This window comes from Microcebus murinus, chromosome 1 (genome assembly GCF_040939455.1).
Source record: "Microcebus murinus isolate Inina chromosome 1, M.murinus_Inina_mat1.0, whole genome shotgun sequence".
Classification (NCBI taxonomy): domain Eukaryota; kingdom Metazoa; phylum Chordata; class Mammalia; order Primates; family Cheirogaleidae; genus Microcebus; species Microcebus murinus.
The window spans coordinates 55,657,140-55,681,405 of NC_134104.1; the positions used below are offsets into that span (position 1 = coordinate 55,657,140).

General features: G+C 42.5%; 2 protein-coding genes across 3 annotated transcripts in view; both read left to right on the forward strand.

Annotated features, from left to right (window-relative positions):
• TMPRSS7 (transmembrane serine protease 7) overlaps positions 1-6,631 on the forward strand; it is a 37,564-nt gene extending 30,933 nt beyond the window's left edge. For both annotated transcript variants that reach the window (XM_012787457.2, XM_076007204.1), the window contains 3 exons: positions 2,282-2,550; positions 4,506-4,642; positions 6,428-6,631. In XM_012787457.2, coding sequence (XP_012642911.2) covers positions 2,282-2,550; positions 4,506-4,642; positions 6,428-6,598 — 577 coding nt within the window. In that variant the 3' untranslated portion in view covers positions 6,599-6,631. The remainder of the gene's footprint in view (positions 1-2,281; positions 2,551-4,505; positions 4,643-6,427) is intronic.
• A 2,722-nt stretch (positions 6,632-9,353) lies between these two features.
• C1H3orf52 (chromosome 1 C3orf52 homolog) overlaps positions 9,354-24,266 on the forward strand; it is a 32,043-nt gene continuing 17,130 nt past the window's right edge. The window contains exons 1-3 of the mRNA XM_012787458.3: positions 9,354-9,553; positions 16,066-16,195; positions 23,994-24,121. Coding sequence (XP_012642912.1) covers positions 9,419-9,553; positions 16,066-16,195; positions 23,994-24,121 — 393 coding nt within the window. The 5' untranslated portion in view covers positions 9,354-9,418. The remainder of the gene's footprint in view (positions 9,554-16,065; positions 16,196-23,993; positions 24,122-24,266) is intronic.

Below are 24,266 nucleotides of genomic sequence, written 5' to 3' on the forward strand. Positions count from 1 at the left end.
AGCTCTTTCCAAATTAGGAGGGGAGTCCTGGAAGGATCCATTAGAACTGGCTTTGGAAGGGCTCTTTCTGTCTTTACCAATAGGATTATTATGGGACAAATGCTCTTCCAGCTAAGGGTGAAAGGAAAGCTTAGAAAATAGCCTCACTTAAAATTTAAACTTATTTGGAATCTACTGAATCTTAGATTTTAAAAAAATGTTATTCATTTCTCCTTCTGAATTTTTTTAAGTAGAGTATTTCAGTGAAGTTATACAATTTTAGTTTTTGTTTCTTGTGGAAACCATAGGATTTATGTTAATTACTAAAATAGCTTCACATCTGTTTGATCATTATTGTTTTATGCTGTGAAACTGCTCCAAATAATGTGTTAGCCTTAACACTTTTTTGGGTGTCCAGTGCCACTCATGAGATCTCAGTTAAGACCACACTCTTTGGGCTTCCACATTCTCTTCACCCACACTGCTACGCTGGTGGAAATGGAAGCCTCACATGGAGACTATAAGCCCCTCTGTGACTTGTGCAAGATTAGGATTCTGGAAGGACTAAATGCTGGAAAAACTCTTACAGACATTTGCATAGGCAAAGAATTTATGAAGAAGACCCCAAAGGCAATCACAGCAACAACGAAAATAAATAAATGGGATCTGATCAAATCAAAAAGCTTCTGCATAGCCAAAAAAACTATCACGAGAACAAACAGACAACCTACAGAATGGGAGCAAATATTCCCATGTTACACATCCGATAAAGGGCTGATAACTAGAATCTATATAGAACTCAGTCAGGAAAAATCAGCAAGAAAAAAATCAAACAACCCTATCAAAAAGTGGGCAAAGGACATGAACAGAAACTTTTCAAAAGAAGACAGATAAATGGCTAAGCAACATATGGAAAAATGCTCAACATCTCTAATCATCAGGGAAATGCAAATCAAAACCACAATGAGATATCACTTATCTCCAGTGAGAATGGCCTTTATCAAAAAGTTCCCAAACAATAAATATTGGTGTGGATGTGGAGAGATAAGAAGGAACACTCATACACTGCTTGTAGGACTGCAGACTAGTTTAACCTCTGTGGAAATTAATATGGAGATACCTTAAAGTGATACATGGATCTAGCATTTGATCCAGCAATCCCATTACTGGGCATCTACCCAAAAGAACAGAAGACATTCTATAAAACAGACATCTGCACTTGAATGTTTATAGCAGCACAATTCACAATTGCAAAGATGTGGAAACAACCCAAGTGCACATCAATACATGAGTGGATTAATAAAATGTGGTACATGTAGACCATGGAGTTCTCCTCAGCCACAAAAAACAATGGTGATACAGCACCTCTTGTATTATCCTGATAGAGCTGGAACCCATTCTACTAAGTGAAGTATCCCAAGAATGAAAAATAAGCATCACATGTACTCACCATCAAATTGGTATTAACTGATCAATACTTATGTGAACATATAGTAGCAACATTCATTCAGGTGTGGGGCAGGTGGGAGGGGGGACGAGGGGTTGAGTGTGTACACACATAATGGGCGTGGCGTGCACTGTGTAGGGGATGGACACGCTTGAAGCTCTGACTCTGGTGGGGCAAGAGGAATGTACTTAACCTAAACATTTGTACCCCCATACTATGCTGAAATAAAAAAGAAAAAAAAAAAGAAGGATTCTGGAAAGACTGACAGAGGAGGGGCTGTTGGTGCCCTGTGAATGGTGACACTTGAGCAGTTAGAACAGTGATCTTTAAAGCTTCCAGTAGTTTGCAAGAAGTAATTTCATTGAATTCCTGCTTATAACACTTTGATTTCTAATCTATCTTGGTATTCAAGTAATTTGGATTTGCTAGTAGGGCCCCAGACTCCCACCTTTGGCCTGTCTGTCTCCATCAAATGCCATTTTCAGCATGAATAGGAAGAATGTAACTAATTCTAGTTACCAACATTCTCGACCTGGGTGCGGTTCATGAAATACCAGTGGCAAGAAAATTTTCAAGCATTTCCTTAGGGTGTTGTTGAGGGAAATTTCTGGAACATAGCTGTGGCTCACCACCATCACCACAGCTTATTTCATCTCTGGTTTTACTAAGGAGACAAGGGAAGCTCAGAGTTGTGCATCTTGCCACCTCCCTGGACAGAGCCAGTGGCTGTGACAAGACACTGGAAGCAAGGCGGGCTTTCCTTTCTCAGCCCTCATCTCTCTCTAGAGTGCTTGTTTCCAAAGCACATATGGTTCTTCAAGCTACCAACTTTGTGCTTCATTCCTTTTCTACCAGGCTGTCAGACCCCACACCGTGGACTGCCCACCTCGGGATGTATGCGCAGGGAAATGCCAAGTTTGTCTCCCCGGTGAGAAGAATTGTGGTCCACGAGTACTATAACAGTCAGACCTTTGACTATGACATTGCTTTGCTGCAGCTCAGTATCGCCTGGCCTGAGGCCCTGAAGCAGCTCATTCAGCCAATATGCATTCCTCCCGCCAGCCAGAAAGTGCGCAGCGGGGAGAAGTGCTGGGTCACTGGCTGGGGGCGAAGGCACGAAGCAGGTGTGTGTGTGAATGAATGGTCATGCCCTTACCTGCAGAGGAGGATAACTTGTGTTGATATAGGGCTTTGGGGTCCACAGAGAGGGTTTGTGTAGACCATCTCTTCAAGCCTCCTGAAAACTCTGAAAGGTTGGATTGGAGAAGGGTTTTGTTGTCCCTGTTTTGTGATGCTCTCTACCTGCTCTAAAAGAAACAGGGCCCACCTTATAAAGGGGGAAAGGAGGATGTATGAGGCAGACAGGATCAACTAGATAGTATGGGCCCTTTTCAAACTCTGATAGGTTTGCTAGGTTTGCCCCCTACAGAGGAACAATTCTGCCTTATTTATCTATTTATTTTGAGACAGCATCTCACTGTGTTGCCCGGGCTAGAGTGCCATGGCGTCAGCCTAGCTCACAGCAACCTCAAACTCTTGGGCTCAAGCAATCCTTCTGCCTCAGCCTCCTGAGTAGCTGGGACTATAGGCATGCACCACCATGCGTGGCTAATTTTTTCTATGTATACTTTTAGTTGTCCAGATAATTTCTATCTGGTTTTTTTTTGTTTGTTTGTTTTGTTTTGTTTTTAGTAGAGACGGTGTCTCGCTCTTGCTCAGGCTGATTTCCAACTCCTGAGCTCAAACCATCCTCCTGTCTCGGCCTTCCAGAGTGCTAGGATTACAGGCATGAGCCACCATGCCTGGCCCAAAAATTCTGCCTTATTTTATGTTTCCTTTTATCTAAAGTGATTCATTTTTATGACAGCAAGGACACACACATGCACATCCCACTGTGCCAGCTCATAGACAACTGTCTGAAGGAAGATTGCATGGGTCTGTCCTGCACCAGGGCAACCAGCCAAGGGATAAGAGCAGGAGCTGAACTCCAGGCTGCCCTTAGCTCCCCAGACTACAAATTCAGGCCTGGGGGTTATACGAGCCTAGAACTGGTCCACCTAGAAGTTATGCCTTTTTGCAATTCCTCCACCCAGAGGGGACATCTTTTGCAATATGCACAAAGGTCGGGGTGTGTAGGTAAATTTGAGGGAAGCCCCTACATCTGCCCTGCGGAGGTTTTCCATGGTCTAGGATTCCTGGATGAGTCTGAATATACAGTGAGGGGACAAATCCAAAGCTCGTGAATGTCTCCCCACAAGTTAGTGTTAATACTTTCCCTTGGTCTTCCAGTCACGTTAGATTCCTTTGCAGTCCTTTCCAGCTTAGGACAGATTCAATGTCTGTAATTCATGCACCTTATCCTGCGGCCCCTCTTTGCCATTCTCTAAAGATTGACTGTGGGCAGCTTCTCAAATGCTCGCTGCTCTCATTTAGTTGCTGAAGTAATAATACTCACCACTAGTTTGGGTCCACTGAGGTCTCAAGCTAACTGTTAGAACACTTATAGCCTTAATAGGTTGCTGTGCTCAGTGCCTTAATTAAATTACCATATATCACAAGAGGAAAGTGTCTACCCAGCCAACTTATCAGAGAAGTTTTCTTTATAAGCATGAGTGTGTATGTGTGTTTATTTTTCTGAATCATCTTAGCCAGATGGGTTAGAAAGGAAGTGAAAGGGCAATATCCAAACTGCTAAGTTTTTATGGTTTCTCAGAGACTCCCATATATCAGTTATGCTGCTCCATTTAAGGAGCCTTCCTAAATGGTAAATATTGGTAATAACTGTTGCTGATTCACCATCCTAGAGAAAGCAAGAAGGACATGGTGAGGAGTGTGGCAGAGAGGCTTGAGTGATTGAGTCAGACCTTGGATTTGAATTCTGCTGTTACTTGCTAGCCGTGTGTGCCACTGGGCAAGGAGTTTAAGCTTCCATTTTGTCACCAGCAAAATGGAGAAAATAGTAGAATTACCTCAAAGAATTGCTATGCGGATAAAAAGAGATAATGTGAGTTAATTGTTCAAATGAAGCCCTGAATAAATATAGTCATTTCTGTTACCATGACTTCTGATATGTTTCCAGATAATAAAGGCTCCCCTGTCCTGCAGCAAGCAGAGGTAGAGCTTATTGACCAAACCCTCTGTGTTTCCACCTATGGGATCATCACTTCGAGGATGCTCTGTGCAGGTGTAATGTCAGGCAAGAGAGATGCCTGCAAAGTAAGTCATCATGCGTGTTCCTTGCCTAACATGTTGTGCTTTCCATAAATGCTTTGCCATTTAATTTACATAACACTGAGAAATAAATAGGGCAGGTATTCCCCTTCACTTATCTGAGTTGCCCAGATATTAATTATAATCCAATTGCCTCAGATCAGGGAGAGGTGTTGAAAGAACAGGTTCTATAGTACTGAGTTTTCTAGTCCTGATGCATTTTCCTCCAACATTTAGAGCATTCATCACTCTGCCATGATTTTCTTATAACTGAAAACTAGAAAGGAAAGCAATACAAAGACACACACATACATGCTGTGTTTCAGGATTGCTACATATTTCCTTAGCAGCAGCCATTTAACTCCTGAAATTACAAGGGTTTTATTAACATTTACTCACTCTTTGAAGCACAGGTTGAGGGAAGAGGGGCGGGAGAGGTGACAGAGAGTATGCAGCCCTCTGGATAGGCCCCCTGACAGAGGATGTTTCCCTAAGCCTGAAAGTCTAATTGATGGAGATCAGCAATACATAAACAGATGGTTTATAGGATGAGGAGGATGAAGGAGCTGTTGTCACATCTCTCCACGATGTGGCCACGATGCCACAAAAACTCATTTTATTATAATAATGATTTCTATCTTTTGAGCTTCTATTTTGTGGCAAACACTTGTGGTAGGTCCTTTGCATAAATTCATTCACATTATTCTTTTATCCTAATTTTACAGAAGAAGAAACTGGGCACAAAGAGAGTAAGTAAATTGCCCAAGGTCTTACAGCTAGTTAAGTGTAAATTTCTGAGCTGGGATTTGAACCCTTGCCTCTCTGATGCGAAAGCTACTGTGTTCTTTGTGCTTCCTGCAGCTTGTTGATTACATAGTCCTGTTCAACATGGCGATAGGGGTTTATGCACTAAATTATATTTAATATTAGTAGAATTGGTGTGACAATAATTAAAACCAAGAGCCCAGTTTCCCTACTAGTCAGAATTTACCTAATCAGGTAAAAAATTGTGTGAGAGGGAAATGAGCAAATTTGGACTGCTTTCTTGTCTTTGCCACTGAGTAAGTTGCAACTTTGCCTACACTCCAAAATAGGAGAATAAAACCAGATATTAGAATGTAAAGAATTAATATTGTAGAAATTATGTTTAAACTTTGAATTATTTGAGACTTTTACTTTGTGGAATTGAGATGTCAGAAGAGATTCTCACGAGATTTTGATTTGTCTGTGACAACTGTTGGCCAGTGGCTGTTAGGGTTGCTTCACTGGACCAGGCTAACTAAACAAGTTCTCTTTTTCTTTTCTCCCTGAAAATTATTGAGGCAACTATTGAAGTCACATGGACCAGAGATAGAAGTCAACCTTCTACCTATGCCTCACAAGGTGGTTCTGAGGATTAAATGACCCCCAACAGTGCTGGGCACATATCTAGCACTAAATAAATGTTAGCCCTTATTATTATTACTTTTACCACTACTAGTAATACTACGACCACTACTGAGGTTTTTTCTTTATTTGAAGGTGAGAGGTGTTTTTTCCTGAAGGAATACTCTAATGTTATTTTTTGCCTAAAGAATCAAGTTTCTTAAAATGAATACAGATTTGTGATGATAGGAAGAATAATTCTAAAATGACGTTAGAAGTTTAACATTATTTCTTGACACTTCCCAAACTGCATAGTGATTAGCCAAGCAAAAACATGTCAGAATTGGACTTGTATCCATTAGATAAATTAATGATAACCGATCATGGGCCAAATGTACTTCATACTTACATTATCTTTCTATGTAGGGAGATTCAGGTGGACCTTTATCTTGCCGAAGAAAAAGTGATGGAAGATGGATTTTGACTGGCATTGTTAGCTGGGGCCATGGATGTGGAAGACCAAACTTTCCTGGGGTTTACACAAGGGTGTCAAATTTTGTTCCTTGGATTCATAAATATGTCCCTTCTCTTCTGTAATTGTACCAGCTGGATTTTTAACTCTGATTTGTTAAAAATAGAGTCTTTATAAAGAATGCAATAAAATAAATCACTGGATTATTTCCAATTGGAAATGTCAGAGTATACACATTTGGTGTTTATTGAAAGAGAGAGATTAATGTGTATTCCATAAAAAGCTGCCCTAAGTATATTGGTATATTTGTTCTTAGGTGTCAAAAGGTCATTGATCCACACATAGAAGAAACCTAAAGTAATGTCATGAACCATGCCTCTAAAATAAAATAAGAAATAAGAGAGATGTCCTTACTTTATTTTATGTTCCTATTTAAGGTGCAGATGTTTGTAAGGATTTAGGCCAATTTGATTTATTGAAATAAAAAATTCTAGTAAAAACCTTACCTGACTTTAGCATTCTCATGAAATTAAATGCACAAAATAACCCCTTTACAAATGCAAATAAAGCAAAACTCATTTATTGACAGAGGAAGTACCCATATTATTGCTTTCCAATCCAATTGTGTCTAGCCATATTATAATGGATCTTCTTCAACCATGGTACCTGGTAATGTTGTATACAGAGAAATCAATCAACCAACCAGCAAAACTGTTACCAACAATTACTAAATGTAGAATGAAGCATCATGGTAGTTGGATTGAAAGCACATATATGAAATTCAAAGAAATTGTGGTAATGCTGGTTAGCAGTGAAAAGGCAAGGACATTTTTGTATGATTGGAGTGAAAGGGAAATTTTTCTGAAATATCATCGTCATCTGGCTTTTGATTCTTTTATAAAACCCCAATGGCCAAGACTTTCTTTTATTTTCAGAGTCTTACAATACCTTGCATAATTGTAAACCTACAGCACACTGTCAATACATCCTAGTTCAAGATTTATTTTGTCTTGATTTGGAGGATTTTATACTCTATCTCAGGATAATCTTTTCATTAACAGGAGCCAGAGTTAACAGTACCACCAAACAGATGAAAACAGCAGAAAAAAGAATATTATTTGTTTTCCCTGGAGCAAAACAAAGGAGTAATAACAACACTATTATTAAAGTGTCCAGAATAATACAAAGAACTTCAGAGAATCTTAATGCAATAGCAAAAGGAGAGCTTGGAAGACTGCCATAATCCATCTGACATGAGAGGGAATCTCCCATTGATATTGAGCTCCTGCAATCTAATCAGGCAACCAGGAGAAAAGTTGTCTGGGCCCTGGTAAGGATGTGGGGTGCAGTCAAGTGTTTGAGAGCTTGCCATGCTTCTATTCTGGTCAGGTCCACATCTTTTTGAAACTACAGATCCTGTTAGGAACCAACCCTACCTCCCACCCCATCCCTTCAGTGATTGCAGTGTCTAATCAGTCTCTAGTCCCTTTTAGGCCCAGGGGCCAGCTTCCTGCTATTGTTGTCCCTTGGGTGCTTCAGCATTCCTTGTTGATTGCCTTAACCCTTGCTCCTTGGTTAAAAAGCCTCTTCCAAAATCCCAGCCAAGAACGCAGCCTGGATTCTGCAGCCTAATGCCGGCAAGACCTGCCTGTTAGAGCAGACAGAGCAGAAGTCAGTGCAGGCCAGCCACTGAGTCACTGCAGTCAGCACGACCCCCTTCAGCAGGCGGATGAGTGTGAAGTTCCGACAATCTGATAGCAGACAGCAGACAACTGGAGACACGCTCTCTAGGCAAAGTGTTTCAACAGTAGGCATCGAGGGTGCCAGACTTTTGGACTTAAGTCAACATCTTCTGAAGAAGAGATTATTTATATGCTTCCTGTCAATGCCCTAAACTGGTCTTAATGTGTGCCTGTTGTGGAAAGGCTGAGAAGCAGGGAGCAAGCCTGCTCTGAACAGAAGCTTGGGAGGTGAGGCCTTTGGGTGGTGAGACCAACACACACTTTGTTCAGCAAACATAATTCCAGGCTCACGAAAGCGGAAGTTCTGAACTATGAACTACGGATAGGGAGTCAAGGACACTGGTGTCAGTGTATACATGTGCAGATGCAGGGTGTGTGTCTATGGCCCCTCCCCCAAAGATAAATAATAGTAGCCAGCATTATGAGCGCTTACTATGTGTCAGTCACTGTTCTGAGTGATTTATTTACACCAGCTTTTAATTCTTGGCAACAAATACAATAGGGGGTACTCATGCCAGCTTTCCAGGGGGAGACACTCCGGCACAGAGAAATGAAGCCTGAGGTCTCACAGTTAGGAGGAACCTGCTGAGTAGGGAATAACCCAGGTAGCCTGTTCTAGAGTCAGCGGTCTCCCCACGCCGCCCAGCACTGTCTCTGTGCCTGACTCTGGAATTGTAAGAGGAAGTGCGTTCGTGTGCATCATTCACCTTCATATGCCCAGAACCCAGCACATGCCTAGTACGCAGCAGGTGCTTCCTGCTCCTTTGTTGATTTAGGGAATGAACTTTTGCTGGGCAGCGAGGACTGGGGTAAACCCCGGTAAGCAACAGCTCTTCGGGGTAGAATGCAGACTTTTTCCGTGGGACAGCGCTGCCGGGCCCATCCTTTCCTTACCACGACCCTAAACCAAGCAGGTCGCAAGCTGAGATGGTTTGTAGCTGCTGTAACAGGGAAAGGCACAGCAGGCAGCGCCCTGAACAAACCAGAAAAACAGCCCTCCTCCGCTCGGAGCCCACGGCGGGCACAGCCCAAGTAGCTCTGCCGGGCTGGAGGCCGCGGTGCCGGCCGCTCGCCGCCCCGCCCTCCCGCCGCTCCCGCCGCCCGAGGTGCAGGGCGGCCCCGCCCGCTGGGTGGAGTGCGGCGCGGAGGCAGCCTCGGACTCTGCACCCTCAGGTGCGCGGCGCCTCCCGGCCCAGCCGCTCCATGGAAGGGGCCGAGTCCCCGCCGCCGGGAGAGGAGCTGGAGCTTTCGGTGCTCGAGGGGCAGCCGGACGAGCAGACGCCTCTCAATGGAGACGTCCAGGCCATCCCTGTGGCCGACGGTCCCTGCCCAGCACAGGTAAGGTCCCCGGCGGCGCGACAGCAGCACAGGGGCCTGGCACCCGCAGTTTCAGGCTTCCAGCCAGGCCTCCGGGCGGCACAGACGCAGAGCCTAGGTGGTGCGTGCTCGAATATTCTAGACGGAGTGGAGAGAAACGGATGACTTCGGGCCGGAGCAACCCGTCCCCGCCCCGGGCCCCTCCGACTCCTCTGACCCCTGTGTCACTTCTGGAATCCTGCTGGTGAGGTGTGGCCTGTGGCCGCTCCTCTCTTCACCGAGAATCCCCAGGGATAGAGGTGGTTTTTAATAGTTATGCAACTTTTAATTTAGTTTTTTTTTTTCTTTTTCAAGTAGGGAGAAGAATGATAGATTGAGTCTCCTTTTCCTCAGAATCTCTTCTGCCTCCCTCTTACCTTCACTGCCTCACAACTTCCACGCCCTTTCCCTCTCCCTCCCCTACCACCCATCCTCCAACCCCCATCCAGGCTCACCCTCCTCCAGACACTTCCTATCTTCTTCCGACCTGGCCATTTCATTCTGCAGGAAGAGAGATAGGGGAGAAGGGAGAGGGGAGAGAGCAGCAAGAACAAGAGGAGTTAGGGGTGGCGCAGGGTGGCTCAGTTGAAAGGAAATACTTTCAAAGTTCTTGCCTCAGAGGACTAGACTATGCCCTATCTGCTTTTGCCCGTCTCAATCCCTAAGGAACTCTCTGGCAATTTTTAGGCTGAGCTCTTTTCTGACTGAACATTATTCACTCCTAGCAAATGCTTGTAAAACATCAGAGCTTTGAATTCCAGATCATCCACCTTCTGATGAACCTCCAAGATTGGTTTGAGGTTTGCTGGGTACATGGAACTCCATATATATATAGTTCCAACCTGATCTTAAGACCCTCTTCTTCGCTCCCAACTTTTTGGCTGCCCAACTGTTGATTTTAGGAATAAACAGTAAATTCAAATGTTGCAAGCATTGCTTTTGCTCTGCATTGATTCCTGGAAATATTGTAAAAGTCTGTTTTTATAGGTACTCTGGAGAGTAATTTGGTTCCTTATCTTTAAATGAAACAGGAGCTCCACAAGAGAATGAAGGTTGCATAAAGATGGTCTGATTGCAAGTGCAAGTGGCCGTGACTGTGGACTTGCCATGTGGATCCTTGAGAGCAATGTCTAGGAATGGGAACTGAGACTACTTGCCTCACATTAGATAGACCTGGACACCCCAAAGACTCTATGGTTTGGTTTGTAACTGAATCCAGAGATCTGGTGACAGTTTCACCACTAAATAGAGTGTCCCAGGGGCAGGGCTGTCCATGGGGGTAGTATAATGTGCCAAGCCCTGGGAATGCCTTGTTGCAAACAGTTGAGGTGCAGAACGTACCAAATCCATGTAGGGTATCAGTATTTTATAGTTGTTAGCACCTGTCCTGTAGAGATTGCTCTTTTATGTTCTAATGACTTCCTTGTTAGGTATATCCTAGATATCCTAGACTTACTTGTATGTTAGCCTTGTGGGTCACTGAGTGGCAAAGCTGTGGTCAGTGACAGGAGGAGTGACAGTGGAGGGCTCCGTGAATACTGGGAGGGCATTGTAGAAGTCTGACTCTGATGTGCATCCAGGCATGGTAGCCTGAAACACTGGAATAGGAAAAATTTCATAAAAGAGAAAAAAATCCATCCCTTAGTATGTTAATCCTTTTTTTTTGGTTTAATAGAATAAGGTATTTCAATTTAAAAAGTCAATTAATACAGTGTTGATGGAAAACTCAAACTCTGTAAAATAATTTAAAGAGATTTATTCTGAGCCAAATGTGTGCATGATGTTCTCAAGAGGTCTTGAGAAAACATGCCTAAGGTGGTTGGGTTACGGTTTGGTCTTATACATTCATGGAGACAGAAATTACAGATGAAACCTCAAATCAATACATGGAAAGTATACATCGGTTTGGCCAGAAAAGATGTGACATCGTGAAGCAGAGGCTTACAAGGCATAGGTGGGTTTTAAGGATTCTTTAGGTGACAATTGGTTGAAAGAGTTAAGCTTTGTCTAAAGACCTAGAGTTGGTAGAAAGGAATACTTAAGATGGGAGTCTGTGAGAGTGGAATTAAGATAAGGGGGTTTTCTATCTGTTCTGTGCTGCTATACTGGAATCAGGTTGGAATGTAAGCTACATTATACTAGGTTAATAAAGACTCATTTAAGGACATTTTATTGTTTATAGGCATTGTAGAAAGAAATCTGGGCAAGAGATAAAAGGTCAGAATGCAATCCTCAGTAGGGTCAATAAAAATATTGACTAGCACAAATGCAAGATTCAAACAAGAATTTTGTGTGTAGGTCTCAAACTGTGTGTCAAGAGTTCCAATTTTGAAATGTAGTGTAAGTGCATGCATTTTCATTAACCATATATTTTATACCTGTCGTGTGACAACACTTGTGATACATAAATGCATTTGAGTATCACAAAAACTTAAGAGGAAGGTGTCAGTATTCTGTCAGAAACTGAGGCTCTGAGGAGTGACTAAAATGCTCAAGTTCACTCAGTGGTGCCTCTGAAGCTTAAACTCAGGTTTTTAAGGTCTCAAACCTATGCTGTTTCTGTCGATCTATTTAATCTATCAACAGATAATTGAAATATATATCTTATATAACTTATTTATGGTTGCCTAAATTATAAATTATCTATTACTAATTTTTGTAAGTTAGGTAATTTGTAATTAGGTAATTTAAGTGAAATAGCAGTTGAGTGTCACATCTGGAGTGATGAGCGAGTTGCAGGTGGATGGGTGGATGGGTAGATGGGTGAGGAGTAGGGAACAGGTGTGGGATCATTGGGAAGAAGACATCTCATATTGTGGGTATCTTCCTATTTGGAAGAGCTGGGCTGAGAGAGTGTACAAATGCAGTAGAAAGAACTGCTTTCCCTTTCTTGATCTGGGTGAGGGGATTCGGATAAAGGAATGTAAGCCACTTTGCCTGCCATCGCTGTAAACCTGGCAATATCATTGGGTCAGAAGTGAAAAAGAAATTATGGATAATAAGGTGAGACCGGTTTTCTTTTATGGCTCATTACATGGGCTCTGACCCAGTTTCACATAGAAGTCCTAGAGACATTTTAAGTGATGGCAGCATCATTAAAATAATAATAAACCGGTAATTGCTAGTTTTGAGGCAGGCAAGACTTATTTGAATGGCCTAGCTAAAATTTAGCCCATTGCTATATGTTGTTCAGTCCAGGACAAGACTCAACTGGCTCTTTTGTGCTTGGATCAAACAACAGGTGGATTAAATCCTACAACGAAGATTATAAGGAATATATTTTTCTATGTGCTAAGAAAATTTTCCCTAATCTATATCATATCTGCTCCTGATTGAGCCAGAGAAGAGAAGAAAAGCTTTTTGGATAGAAGAGATAGACAGTCCTGCAGTTGTTATGGGATCCCATGTCCTGTATTTAGACTTTTACCTGAAGAGAGATGTGAGTATTGGGGGAATGCGCAGAAGAAAGCCATGAAAATTCTTGAGCTGTGTAGTGCAATCATAGAATGTAAGGTGCAGTTTGCAAAGATCTCTGGTGCCTTGCAGAAGAACCTGTCTGAGGCCTGTCCTCACGTCCTAGCACCTGGGCAAGAGAGAATGAAGAAGCCAGGGAAGGAGGCAGTGTGTCTTTGTGATCCAGTTTTGAGAGAAGGCTCAGCACAGGTAGCACACACCTACCATAGCAGAGGTTCTTCACTCTCAGGTCACATTGGAATCTTCTGGGGTCACCTCTAAAAAGTACTCATTCCTCAGTTGATTCTAATGTGCAGACAGCGGAGAAGCACTGTATACTCTGTTGTTAGATTGGGAGTAGCTGACAGACTGTTTTTTAATGACTCAAAGTCTAGGAAGATTAGTCATGCAAGGGACAGTGATGAGTGGCCTTGGTTTTAGGGCCGACGACAGGTCAGTGAAGGGCACCAGTCTGTAGGATGGCAGCCTTGGGCTGGACAAGCAGAGAGAGGCATTCCCTGCAGATGAGGACTGTGTCATTTTGAGCTGAGTTCCTCTAGGAAGTCACAGAGTAATTAGTGGTTTTTTTAAGCCACCAGAGCCCTAATTTATGATCTCGAAGGAACAGCCTAAGTGACGGCACAAGAGGACAGGGAGGTACACTAACAATTATTCTGTGGCTTGAGACTCCAGGTCATTTTCTTTTGTGCTGATCTTTATGGTCATGGCTGCCTTTTGTATAAGGACTGAAAACAATGCATGGTCTTTTGGTTCCCAGGAGCTCTGTAAGTGGGGGTATATGTTTCTGTTCCCTGAGAAATTAAAGATTCCTTGTACTGGGACTTTTTTTCCCCATGTGTCTTATTAAGCCCTTGGCTTTGGTGGCTTTGGAGCAGTTCTGCAGTCTTCCCATAGGGGTGTGAGGTGGCCCTGTCCCTGCACTCCCGAGCCCCACGGCCTTTATTGCCCCCCTCACACCCATGACAGGCTGGGCCTGAGAGCCAGTGTAGAGTGCACTTAGGGGCTCTAGCGTTTGACCCTTCCTCCAAGATTTCTCAAAGTACATTCTTAGAATTTGTGGAGCCTTCTACAACTAAGCAACATACATTAAATGTCTATTACCCGTAGGGGGCAAAAGTGTAGAATCTAAGAATAAGGAAGTTTAAGAACCACCCCTCCCTGTATGTGGTTTCAATTTGCCTAGGAAGATAAGGCCAGTATCTATTTGTATTTGAGCATGAGACAGGGCAGTCAGTGGCAGCAGCAGATGAGCTATGTGGACAGCCCATGAGCTGGGAGATATCACTGAGGGCTGGTGGGAAGGGAAGTGTCCACAAAAGGGGGGATTTGACCTGGCTCAAAGTGGGAAGCTTCAGACCTGGGGTCTCAACCCTGGTAGGTCAGTTGATTCACTTTGGAAGGTTTAAAGTTACAAGCCAGGGCCTGCTCCCACCTCCCCTACAACGTGGTTGTCCACACCCTAGGTGCCGGTGGGGCCAAGGTATGTGTCATTAAAATTCTCCCCAGGTGACTCTGAAGTGCATCCAAGCATGGTAGCCCGAATGTGGACTAACAGTTTCCTTTTCTGAAGGCCACCAGTAAAATAAGAATGGGAGAGAAAGTGAGAGTAAGTGAGAGTAAGTAAGAGAGAAAGTGAGAGTTTGAGAGTATCTCCTCTAGTGTCTGCTGCTGCTCTGTGGGACAGGTGGACACTCTGAGTAATGACTGAGGAGTGTTTGCTCCCCTGGGTCCAGCTCCTAATCTTTGTTTAGCTGTTAGCAGATGCTTTGTTTCCATTATCTCTAGTTTTTGCAACAGCCCTGTGAGCTAGATTTATATATTTTAAAATTGAGAACACTGGGGCTGTGAGTTTCAGTAGCTTGTATATAAAGTCACCCTGCCTTTAAGTGGTATACCTCAGATTGGAATCCAGGTATGTCAGATGCAGAGACACCTCTCCACCTCCCACCCCCCGCCCATCATAGTCCATTGTGTCCCATGGTCTCCATTAGGAATTACCTCTTAGTGCGGGGGGTGGGGGGGGTAGGGGGTGGGGGTGGGGGGTAGGGGTGGGGGGGTGGGGGTGGGGGAGGGGTGGGGGGTGGGGGGGAGGGGAGTAGAAGAAGAGTGACGGGACCATTAGGGCCAGGTGCAGGCCCCTCCTAACACTCCTAACCTGGAGCTCCACATGGTGCTGCCAGGAGGCTGTGGACAAAACGGAGAGTTCAAGAGTTTTGCAGTGACTCACAGCAGGGATTCGTCCTGGTGAATCCCCTCCCCCTAACTGTGTCTTTGAAATGGGCGAATGCACACCTTGAAGGGCTGTTGGGATTAAGTGAAATGACAATGACGCTGGTGCTGGATAAACCATAGCGGTTGTAATTGTTTTCCTTGGCCCCTCTCTCTGCCTCACTGCACCGTTTGCAGCATATTTCCTTTTGTTTCTTGCATCTGTCCCTTCATTTCCCTTCCCAGGCCTTTTTTACATAGAATCTGGGCCACAGCAGTAGCCTTGTAGCTTTTCCTTGGTGTGTCAAATCCAAACTACACATCATTTTTCTCCTAATTTTCAATATGCTCTTATGTTCCGAAACCTTCAACAGGTCACCAGTGCACACCAAATTAAGTCCAAACTGTTCAGGTAGCAGTCAGAATCCTCTCGAGTATGCTCCAACCTTTCGCCTTCTCTAATCTTGACTTTCCTCACTTGCCTCTGACACTCGCATTCGGGTCATCAGACTAGTCTGTTGGCCAGTTCCATTACGAATCAACACTGGCTGCTCTTTCCTGGGTTTGGAATGCCTTCCCAAACCCATCTTTCCCAATTCTACCTGTCCTCTCCACCTCAGAGCCCCCAGAGCATTTTCTTGCTACCTTCTTTGTGAGGTTCCGTTCTGCCCTCGTGTATCTTTTTGTAAACTTCCTGCAGTAGAGTGTAGCCCCCTGAGGTCAGGGTCCCGCAGCCTTCCTAGCTCCTAGTAGATATTCAGAATGTCTGTTGAAACCACATGACTACCTCACGATCTTCCTCTGCCTTCTAGGCTAACAGGGAAAGCACCTGGAGCTCCCGTAGTAAGAATTTGTGTGGAAAGTATAAACCGTGGAAGGTCATCGTCTCCATTTTTGTAGGTTTCGCTATAGTGATCATCATAGGCTTATCGCTCCATGGAGGTAAGAGGACTTAAACGGGACGAAATTGACATGTTCTAAGAACTTGTTTAAAGCCTGTGACTTACGTTAAAATGGAAGACGCACTCATTGCTCTTTCATTATTTAGAACGTTAATTTAAAACTGGCTTGGAATTTGTTGTATGGGGGGAGATGAATTTCTTTTTGTTCTTTGTATTTTTTTTTGTTGTTGTTGTTGCTTGTTTGTTTTGTAAACTCCAGAAGAAATATGGAGACTAAAGTTTTACTTTATAATTTGCTAATTGGATCTTAAAGAGTCTTCCTAAATTTTTAATTACTTACTTAAACCTTATTACATCTTGATACTTGTTTATTTGAAATTCTTTTTCTTCTTCTTTGTTTAATAAAAACAATTATTGTACTTCATCTAGTATATCTGTTATATTATTATCATAATAAAATAATCAGGAATATATTTGCAAGAGTTTTTAAAAAACTATAGAACATGTATCTAGAAGTTGTCATTATTTTAATTTATTTTAGAAATAACTATTATATTTGTGTCATATGGTGTATAAAAAGCTTACATGCTGCTAAGTATATACTATATAACTATATATTTGATATATATTATCTCATTTTGTTATTTATTTTAAATTTAAAAACAGTATGATTCAGTTACCCATAAAACCTTCTATAATAATGATATCTTACTATATTTTCTCCTAGTCTTTTTCTTAATTATATTTTAAAAATAATTTGATATCAGATTTTTTAAAATAGTCTGTGACCTACCTAAATAGCTTTAATGTTATATTAATATCATTTTGCCAAGTCACTAAAAATTCTTTGGGAATATCATTTTTTTATGATTACATGATGCAGTCTTCTGTATCATTTTAAAGCTTTTTAGGTAGTTACCAATTTTATAATGATTATCAATATTAACATTTTTGCAATACATAAATACAGCATCCTCCAGTGGACAATCATTTCAATTTCAAAATTGAAATAGGAAAGAAAAAAATTGTTTGTATTCATATGTGGAGTAGGGGTGTTAGTAGAGAGGGGCTTGTCTGGAGCTAGGATACTCCTGAGCTTGATCAGGTCTCCGTGAGGATTTGGGTGGAGTCAGGCTGTCAGTGACTAAACCAGTCATAGAATGAGGGCAAGGCTGGGGCTCCCTGTGTCTCTCCAGAGGGAGTTCTTAGGAATTTTCCTCAGGAAGTATGTTTGCCATTCACCTCCTGTTCCCCCTTCTCCCAATGCCTTAATCTTCTATCTTAAGGTTGTTGTAATACCTGAAGGCATAGGAAAACTTTGATAATATCAGCCAACCTCCAGACTGTAAATTTCTCAGGCAGGTACCATGTCTGCTTAGTTAGTTAGGGCATTGTTTAGGTGGGTTGGGTGAGTCTTTGAGGCCATAGCTGGTTTTAAGGTAGGAAGAAGCTAATAAGACGTGCTGTACCTCCTCCATCATGCTGAGGACCATAATTTTGGTGTGAGCATTGATACTTCCTCTTCACATCAGCTCCAGCATGTGGATGTTGAAACTGGAGTTGAGCCACAGCTCTTGTCCTATCACGGCTAGTTGGTTCTATCCTGAAAGTTGACTGATTTGTCTGTTGGCATCTGGGCCTCTCACAAAGGATGATGCCACAGGTCTACGTGGTTTAATATTCAGGATCTGTCTTTCATTCTCAAAAAGTCATCCAACCTCTTCAACTCACAAAGAGCAACAGGCAAAGGAAGGTATTCTATTTCTGTTAAGTTTTTCTGGAGACATGCAGCTTATAGGATAATATTCAAGGAAGCATTTTTTAACACTTATTGTGCAAAGTTCATTTTTAGTTTGATTGTAAATTCGTGTTTTGACATACGTTAATGCTGTAAGAGAGATTTTTTAAACTTTTTTTTTTTAATTAAGGAAATACTTTTATTTTACTTAGGATCTACGTGGGAGTAGGAGAACTAGGCCAGAAGGGGTGGGGCAGAGCAGCTCCGTAGGCACTTCTAGGAGGACTATCTGAAATAATCAGGCACTGCCTAATTGCCAAGCCTGTTGATATGAATCAAATATTTGTAGAACCTTCAGTTACTATGTAGAAAATGTTGTCTGGGAAAAGGGCCCTGTCTAGAGAGTCAAGGGTTGTACCTGTGGCTCTGTGGATTTGCCGTTTTCTGCCTGTTTCCCTCCTCTAAACCCATCAATGTCCTGTCTCAAGGCTCTGCAGTCTTCCTCTCTTAGAGGAAGAGGCGTTAGGAACTGTGCGGCTGGGGTGGACACAAAACTGGACAGTAAATGCATCTCAAAACAGAAAGAGAAACTAGCTGGGGAGGGGACAACAGGATCTCCAGGGCAGCTTGCACATGGGGGAGGTATATTTTATCACTGACATGGTTAACAATTGCCAGCATACAGTGATAATAAAAGCAGGCCAACTTGTAGTTGGTTTTATTATTGTTGCTAATTTTCTAGAGTGCACACTTCTTATTCTCTGAACCTGGGGTGGGCTTTCCCACTACCCTGCCCTTGTTATGCTGTTGAGGTGATGACAAATTCAGGATCACGGTTCAGTTCAAGGCATTGAGTGGGGGCTTTGTATGTGAAGAGGCCAGCGCTCCACCAGACTCACAGTCAACATTGAAATGTTTTTTAAATGTCCAATTTTATGGGCAGAGTCCAGGGAATCCTGTTGTCTAGAGGCCTGGTTTTGTCCCACCTCTTTGGGGAAAAGATATTAATGGATTCTCTCCTGCTCCTTAAGGAACATAAATTCCTTGGCGTGAAGGGTAAATGAAAAAAGCCTTCCTTTCCTCAAGGTCATTTTCTTTATGGGTCAATTTGGAGAGCCAGTTATGCATCCTCAAGTGTTCTCTTTTCTTCACTAATTCACTCCAGTCAGGAAGGGCAGAGACCTGAGTAACACCTTACAGATAAATCTCTTCTTCGGTCCGGGCAAAATATTCTGAATGTTGCAGAAACCAAAGTGTGACAAAGAGGGAGGTGAATGCTTTGAAATAGGATTTAAAGTTACAACACTCTGGGGACCCTTATATGATATCCCCAGCAGTACTTCACCCAGATTCCTGCCAGATCCTTCTAATCTCTTCATTTACAGGCCCTCCCACAAGTAGGAACGCTGTGGTACCGAGATGTAAGCGGGGACTTCCTGAGTGACGCTGTGTTGAATGGATTTGTTTTGTCTTTGAGTTGTGAATCAGAGCTACTTCTTGTGATGCCACAGGGTCCTGGCAGACTGACAGTTGACGGGGTATGCTCCCTGGTGTAGGGTGACTCGTGGGAAAGTCCCGGACAGACGGCATCAACAAGCTGTAAGCTACCAAGGTGCTTGGGGCAGCAACAGACTAGCAACTCTGACCCAGTACCTTGAAATTTCTTTACGTTTTCACCTGTTCATCTTTCCTTCAAATCGCAGATGTTTTCCACCTACCAAGACTGACTCCTTAACTGTGCTCTCCGTAGAAGACCCTTCAGCTTCGGATCCAGGGATCTTCAGATATCTTCTCCTCTCTCTAAGCACCTTAGGTTTCTTCTCAATTCTTTAAATGTGCTAGCATCATCTCTCCTTCAAAACAATCTTCCACCAGGATTCTTGCTACTTCCTTTAGATAGTTTTTCTCTTCTTCCGCTGGCAAACTTCCAGAAAGAAAGGGCTATATTTGGGTCTGGCCTCCAGACTGCTATTAAACCCCGTGTATCCACTTGTCCCAAATTGTTCTTCCTAAGGTTACTAGCAATTGTCTGTTCACAAAATCCAGCCTTTCTTCCATCTCCTGCCCTGTTTGCAGCCTTCAGTTCTCTCAACTGCACTGCATTCTTCTGAGTTTGCAGAACTCATGGACTTTAGGTCTTTTTTGCCTTTTTTGCTTTCGGCCTCTGCATTGTGGCCTCTTGTGTCCATGAACTTTCTTATTTTTCACATTTTTTATTTTTTCTGCAAGAGAACTCATTCACTCCCAGGGTAGCAGCCACACCCTCTGGAAGGTGATTCCTGGATTTGCATCATTTTCCTGAGTTTTAATCTCTACCTTGAAATAACTCATCATTTCGATCATTATTCACGTGAAACTGCTATTCATCTGCATCCTGTCTTAGTCTACTCAGGCTGCTGTAACAAAATGCCATAATCTGGGCAGCTTATAAACAATAGAAATTCTTGCTCACTGTCTGGAGGCTGGGAAGTCCAAGATCAAGGCATCAGCACATTTGTGTCTGGTGGGGCCCCTTTTCTTGATCATAGACAGCATGTTCCAACTGTGTCCTTACATGGTGGAAGGGGCAAGGTAGCTCTCTGGTATCTCTTTCATAAGGACATGAATCCCATTCATAAGGGCTCTGTCCTCATGACCTAATCACCTCCCAGAAGCCCCCACCTCCTATTACCATCACATTAGTGATTAAGTTTCAACATACAAATTTTTGGGGGATGGGGACATAAATATTCAGAACATAGCATATCCCTTTCCCAATTTGCACACCCTTTTCCCAAATTCACTCAGCCTTTATATGATACCAGGATTATTTCAGTTCTGCTAGTATCCAGCTGTGTAACTTTAGGCGAACTTTTTGACCCTCTGGGCCTGTTTTCACATTTGTAAAATATAAATGATTTCTGAATCTGAGTATATAAATGAACCTTGACCCTGATACACAGTAGCTCATTGACCTAAACAGATTAAGAATTTTCTCTAAGCCTCAATGCCTTTATTTTAAAATGAAAACAATAATATTTAACTCATTGTGTTGATTGCAGGATTGCACAAGGTAACTGCATAGCAGAGTGTTTGTACCTAATGCTTAATACAGTAGCTATTATTCTTCTTGTTACCGAGGTTTGATATCTTGGAAGCATTTTTGATTTTTTTCTTCTCTCCTATGTCTAGATAAGACTAACTCTCACCAGATAAGACTAACTTCTACCATTCCTTGGTAGAGTTTTGATAGCAACTTTCCCACTTACTACAAGATACCATGCTGGGTACTTTATGAATGTTGGTTCTCATCTTTACCATTAGCTGCAATGCAGGTGTTGATATTTCTGTTGAAGAAACAACTTCAGAGATTTAAATGACTTGCTCAAAGTCACATGGCTAATAAAAGGTTCAAACTGAGTCTGGCTAGCTTTAAATCCAACTCTGTTGCCACTGTCTTGAACTTGCCCATTCATTTTTTTCCTTCCTGTTCCCACTGCTGTCAGTGAAATTGGTCTCTCCCAATCTTGTGCCCGGGGCCTCTCTGCTTTCATTCTCTCTGGGTTCCATTTTATCCCATCCATGACCACCAGATTAACCTCCCATAAATGCTGCCTCTACTGTCTTCGTGGGACACATTTATCAACCCTCTGTTACCTTCTGAAGGCATGTGACATTTAAGGTCTCCTTCTCCAGCTTTGTTTCTTATATTCCAGCCAAAGAGCTGTTTTCATTTTTCTTCAACATACTGTATATATTTTTGTGATTTTTTATAAAAAAACACATTTTCTGCTGCTGCTCAGATTGTCTCATTAGTGACATAAAAACTCTCCTGGCTGGGTAAGCCTGCTGCTGTGGTTATTATTTTGACAAACACAACTATTTATCAAGGTCTTTGTGCAGATTCTTTATTTGGGTGATACAAGTTAAGTATATGTCATAGAGCTGTTATTGGAGACTTCTTTTCGAACTTGGCATCTCTTCTCAGTGCTCTTGAGTTCAGCAATTATTTGAATGCAGGGTTATCCTTTGGCATCTCCTGTTCCTTTCTGAGGCATTGATATCTATGGTGGAAATCTACATGGTGGTGCAGAGCTCAGTGAGATCTATTGCAACATTATTGATAGCAGCGAAAAGCTGAAAATAATAAATATATTATATTTAAGAAAATAGGTGAGCCTATCATGAACATTATGGAGCCATTAAAATAATCTTTGAAAGGAATTTCAAGCACATGGGGAATAGCTTTTGATATGTTAACAACAAAGGAATCAAAATAAGTAAGTAACAATAGCAACAATCAGCAAAAAGCAGGATATTAATTACCTGCTCATTAACACCTCAAATATATAATATAAAATATGAGGATAGCCTCTTGATTAAAGGCTTATGAGTAATTTTTTTTTTGCTTTGTTCTAATTTTCTATACTTTGCAAGTTTTCTGCTATAAAGGCATAACTTTTATCATCAGGAAAAATAATGTAATGACTAACAGCATATAAGAATGCAGAGATAATTCCTTGTCTTTGAGGGTCCCCAGATCACTCCTAGATTGAATGATTTTCGAGAAAGACTTATAAAACTCGCATACGGTTGTACTGGTGATTATGATTGATTACAGCAAAGAGATACATTACACAAAAAGATTGATTAGAGCAAAATCCAGAAACTAGGAGCAAGCTTTCAAGAGTCCTCCCCCAGTGGAATTGCACAAGCTTCACTTAATTCCTCAAGCAATTAGCTGTGACAACACATGTGAAATGTCATTTACCAGGGAAGCTCATTAGAGATTCAGTACCCAAGGTTTTTACTGGGGGTTGGTCATGAACATAGCCTTTGCCTAGCGTGTACCAAAAATCCAGGAAAGTAGATGTTAGTCACATTGTTTGTACAAACAGTTGAGGTACATGAATCACTCTTATCAGGGAATGATGGAAACCCTCCCAGAATCCAAGTTCCCAGATGCCAACCAGGGGCCCACTTTGAGCAGGCCCTTCCAATGCTAGCAGTCTCAGGCCTACTGTTTTGACTCTTTTCTGCACATTCCTTGCCCCAAACACTTCACGTGTCCAGATTTCCTCTGGGAATAAGCACTGGGATTCTTATTACTTCTTACCTGACCTTTCATCACAAACACTGAATTTATTCCACTAGGCCTTTTCAAAGTCCAGTAAATGAGGCGATGATGTTATATCTGAAGCATGAGATTTGAGGGAAATGTCTATGGCAACACACGCACCGGGTGCTTCCCACCCACACCTTTCTCAGGGCCAGAGAGGTAGTCCCCTGTGTGGGGCCCGTGTGAGGCTGGAGTGGAGCCATGGAGCATAATTAGCGCTCTAGTGCCAGCTTCTGGCTCCTGGCTTTGTGTGGTTTTCCTTTAGCTCTAACTGCTTAGAAATCAATTAGCTAGCAGTCATTAGAACACAAGCAGCAACACTGAACTCATTGTCCCAGGGACATAATTCCTGCGTGCCCCAGGGCTCTGAGTGCAGTTTGACTTCCCTTCTGTAAACTGTGTGTCAACATCCCTCTCCCGTGGGACACAGTCTAGAGGTGATGACTTCATGCCTGTCCCCTGCCTTCCTGGGAGACGTCAAGATGTGGGCTCACACGCTCATGTTCTAGTCCCACCTCTGTTCTGCTTGATGACATCACTTCCTCACTGTGGTCTTTGATAGCACAGAACTGGATGGGGATGCAAAAAGTTGCTTGCTCGCCCCCGTCCCCTGTCACCCACTGTTCATCCGCCTCACCGTCTCCCAGCTCCTGCCTTGTCACCCGTGCACCTAGCTAAGAAGGTTCAGTTCAACAATGAAGTTCATGTTCTTCACACTCCCTCCCTCCAGCCTTCCTCTAGTTTGTATTCAGTGGGATCTGAGACCTATTTGGCATAAAACCAACAAAACTTTTACCATGATGGAGGCAAGGCTCTGTCTTTTATTTGCTTTTACTGAGCAGAGAAAGCATTTCTGCTTATCCTTGCTTGATGTGCCCAGCCTTTACCCTTGATGAGTGCTCATTGTTATGTTTAAATATAGCCGTCAGTGAAATAAATAAATGTGTGATTTTATGCAGGTGTTTACTTTTGTTTTTTATTTTTGCCTCCTACTCTCTTCAGTAACTTATGTTGATGAAGATGAAAATGAAATACTTGAATTATCATCAAATAAAACATTCTTGGTCATGCTAAAGATTCCAGAGGAGTGTGTTACTGAAGAGGAATTGCCTCATCTGCTCACCAAAAGGGTAATTATGTCTAATGCATTGTTTACTGAGTTCTTAACATTAGAATGTGAGTTTTGCTAGAATAATTGGCACAGAGCAGTGGAGTAAGTGGCTTCGGTCTCGGATTCTTTATCTGGATTTTGCCAGAAAATAGTGCACATAAATG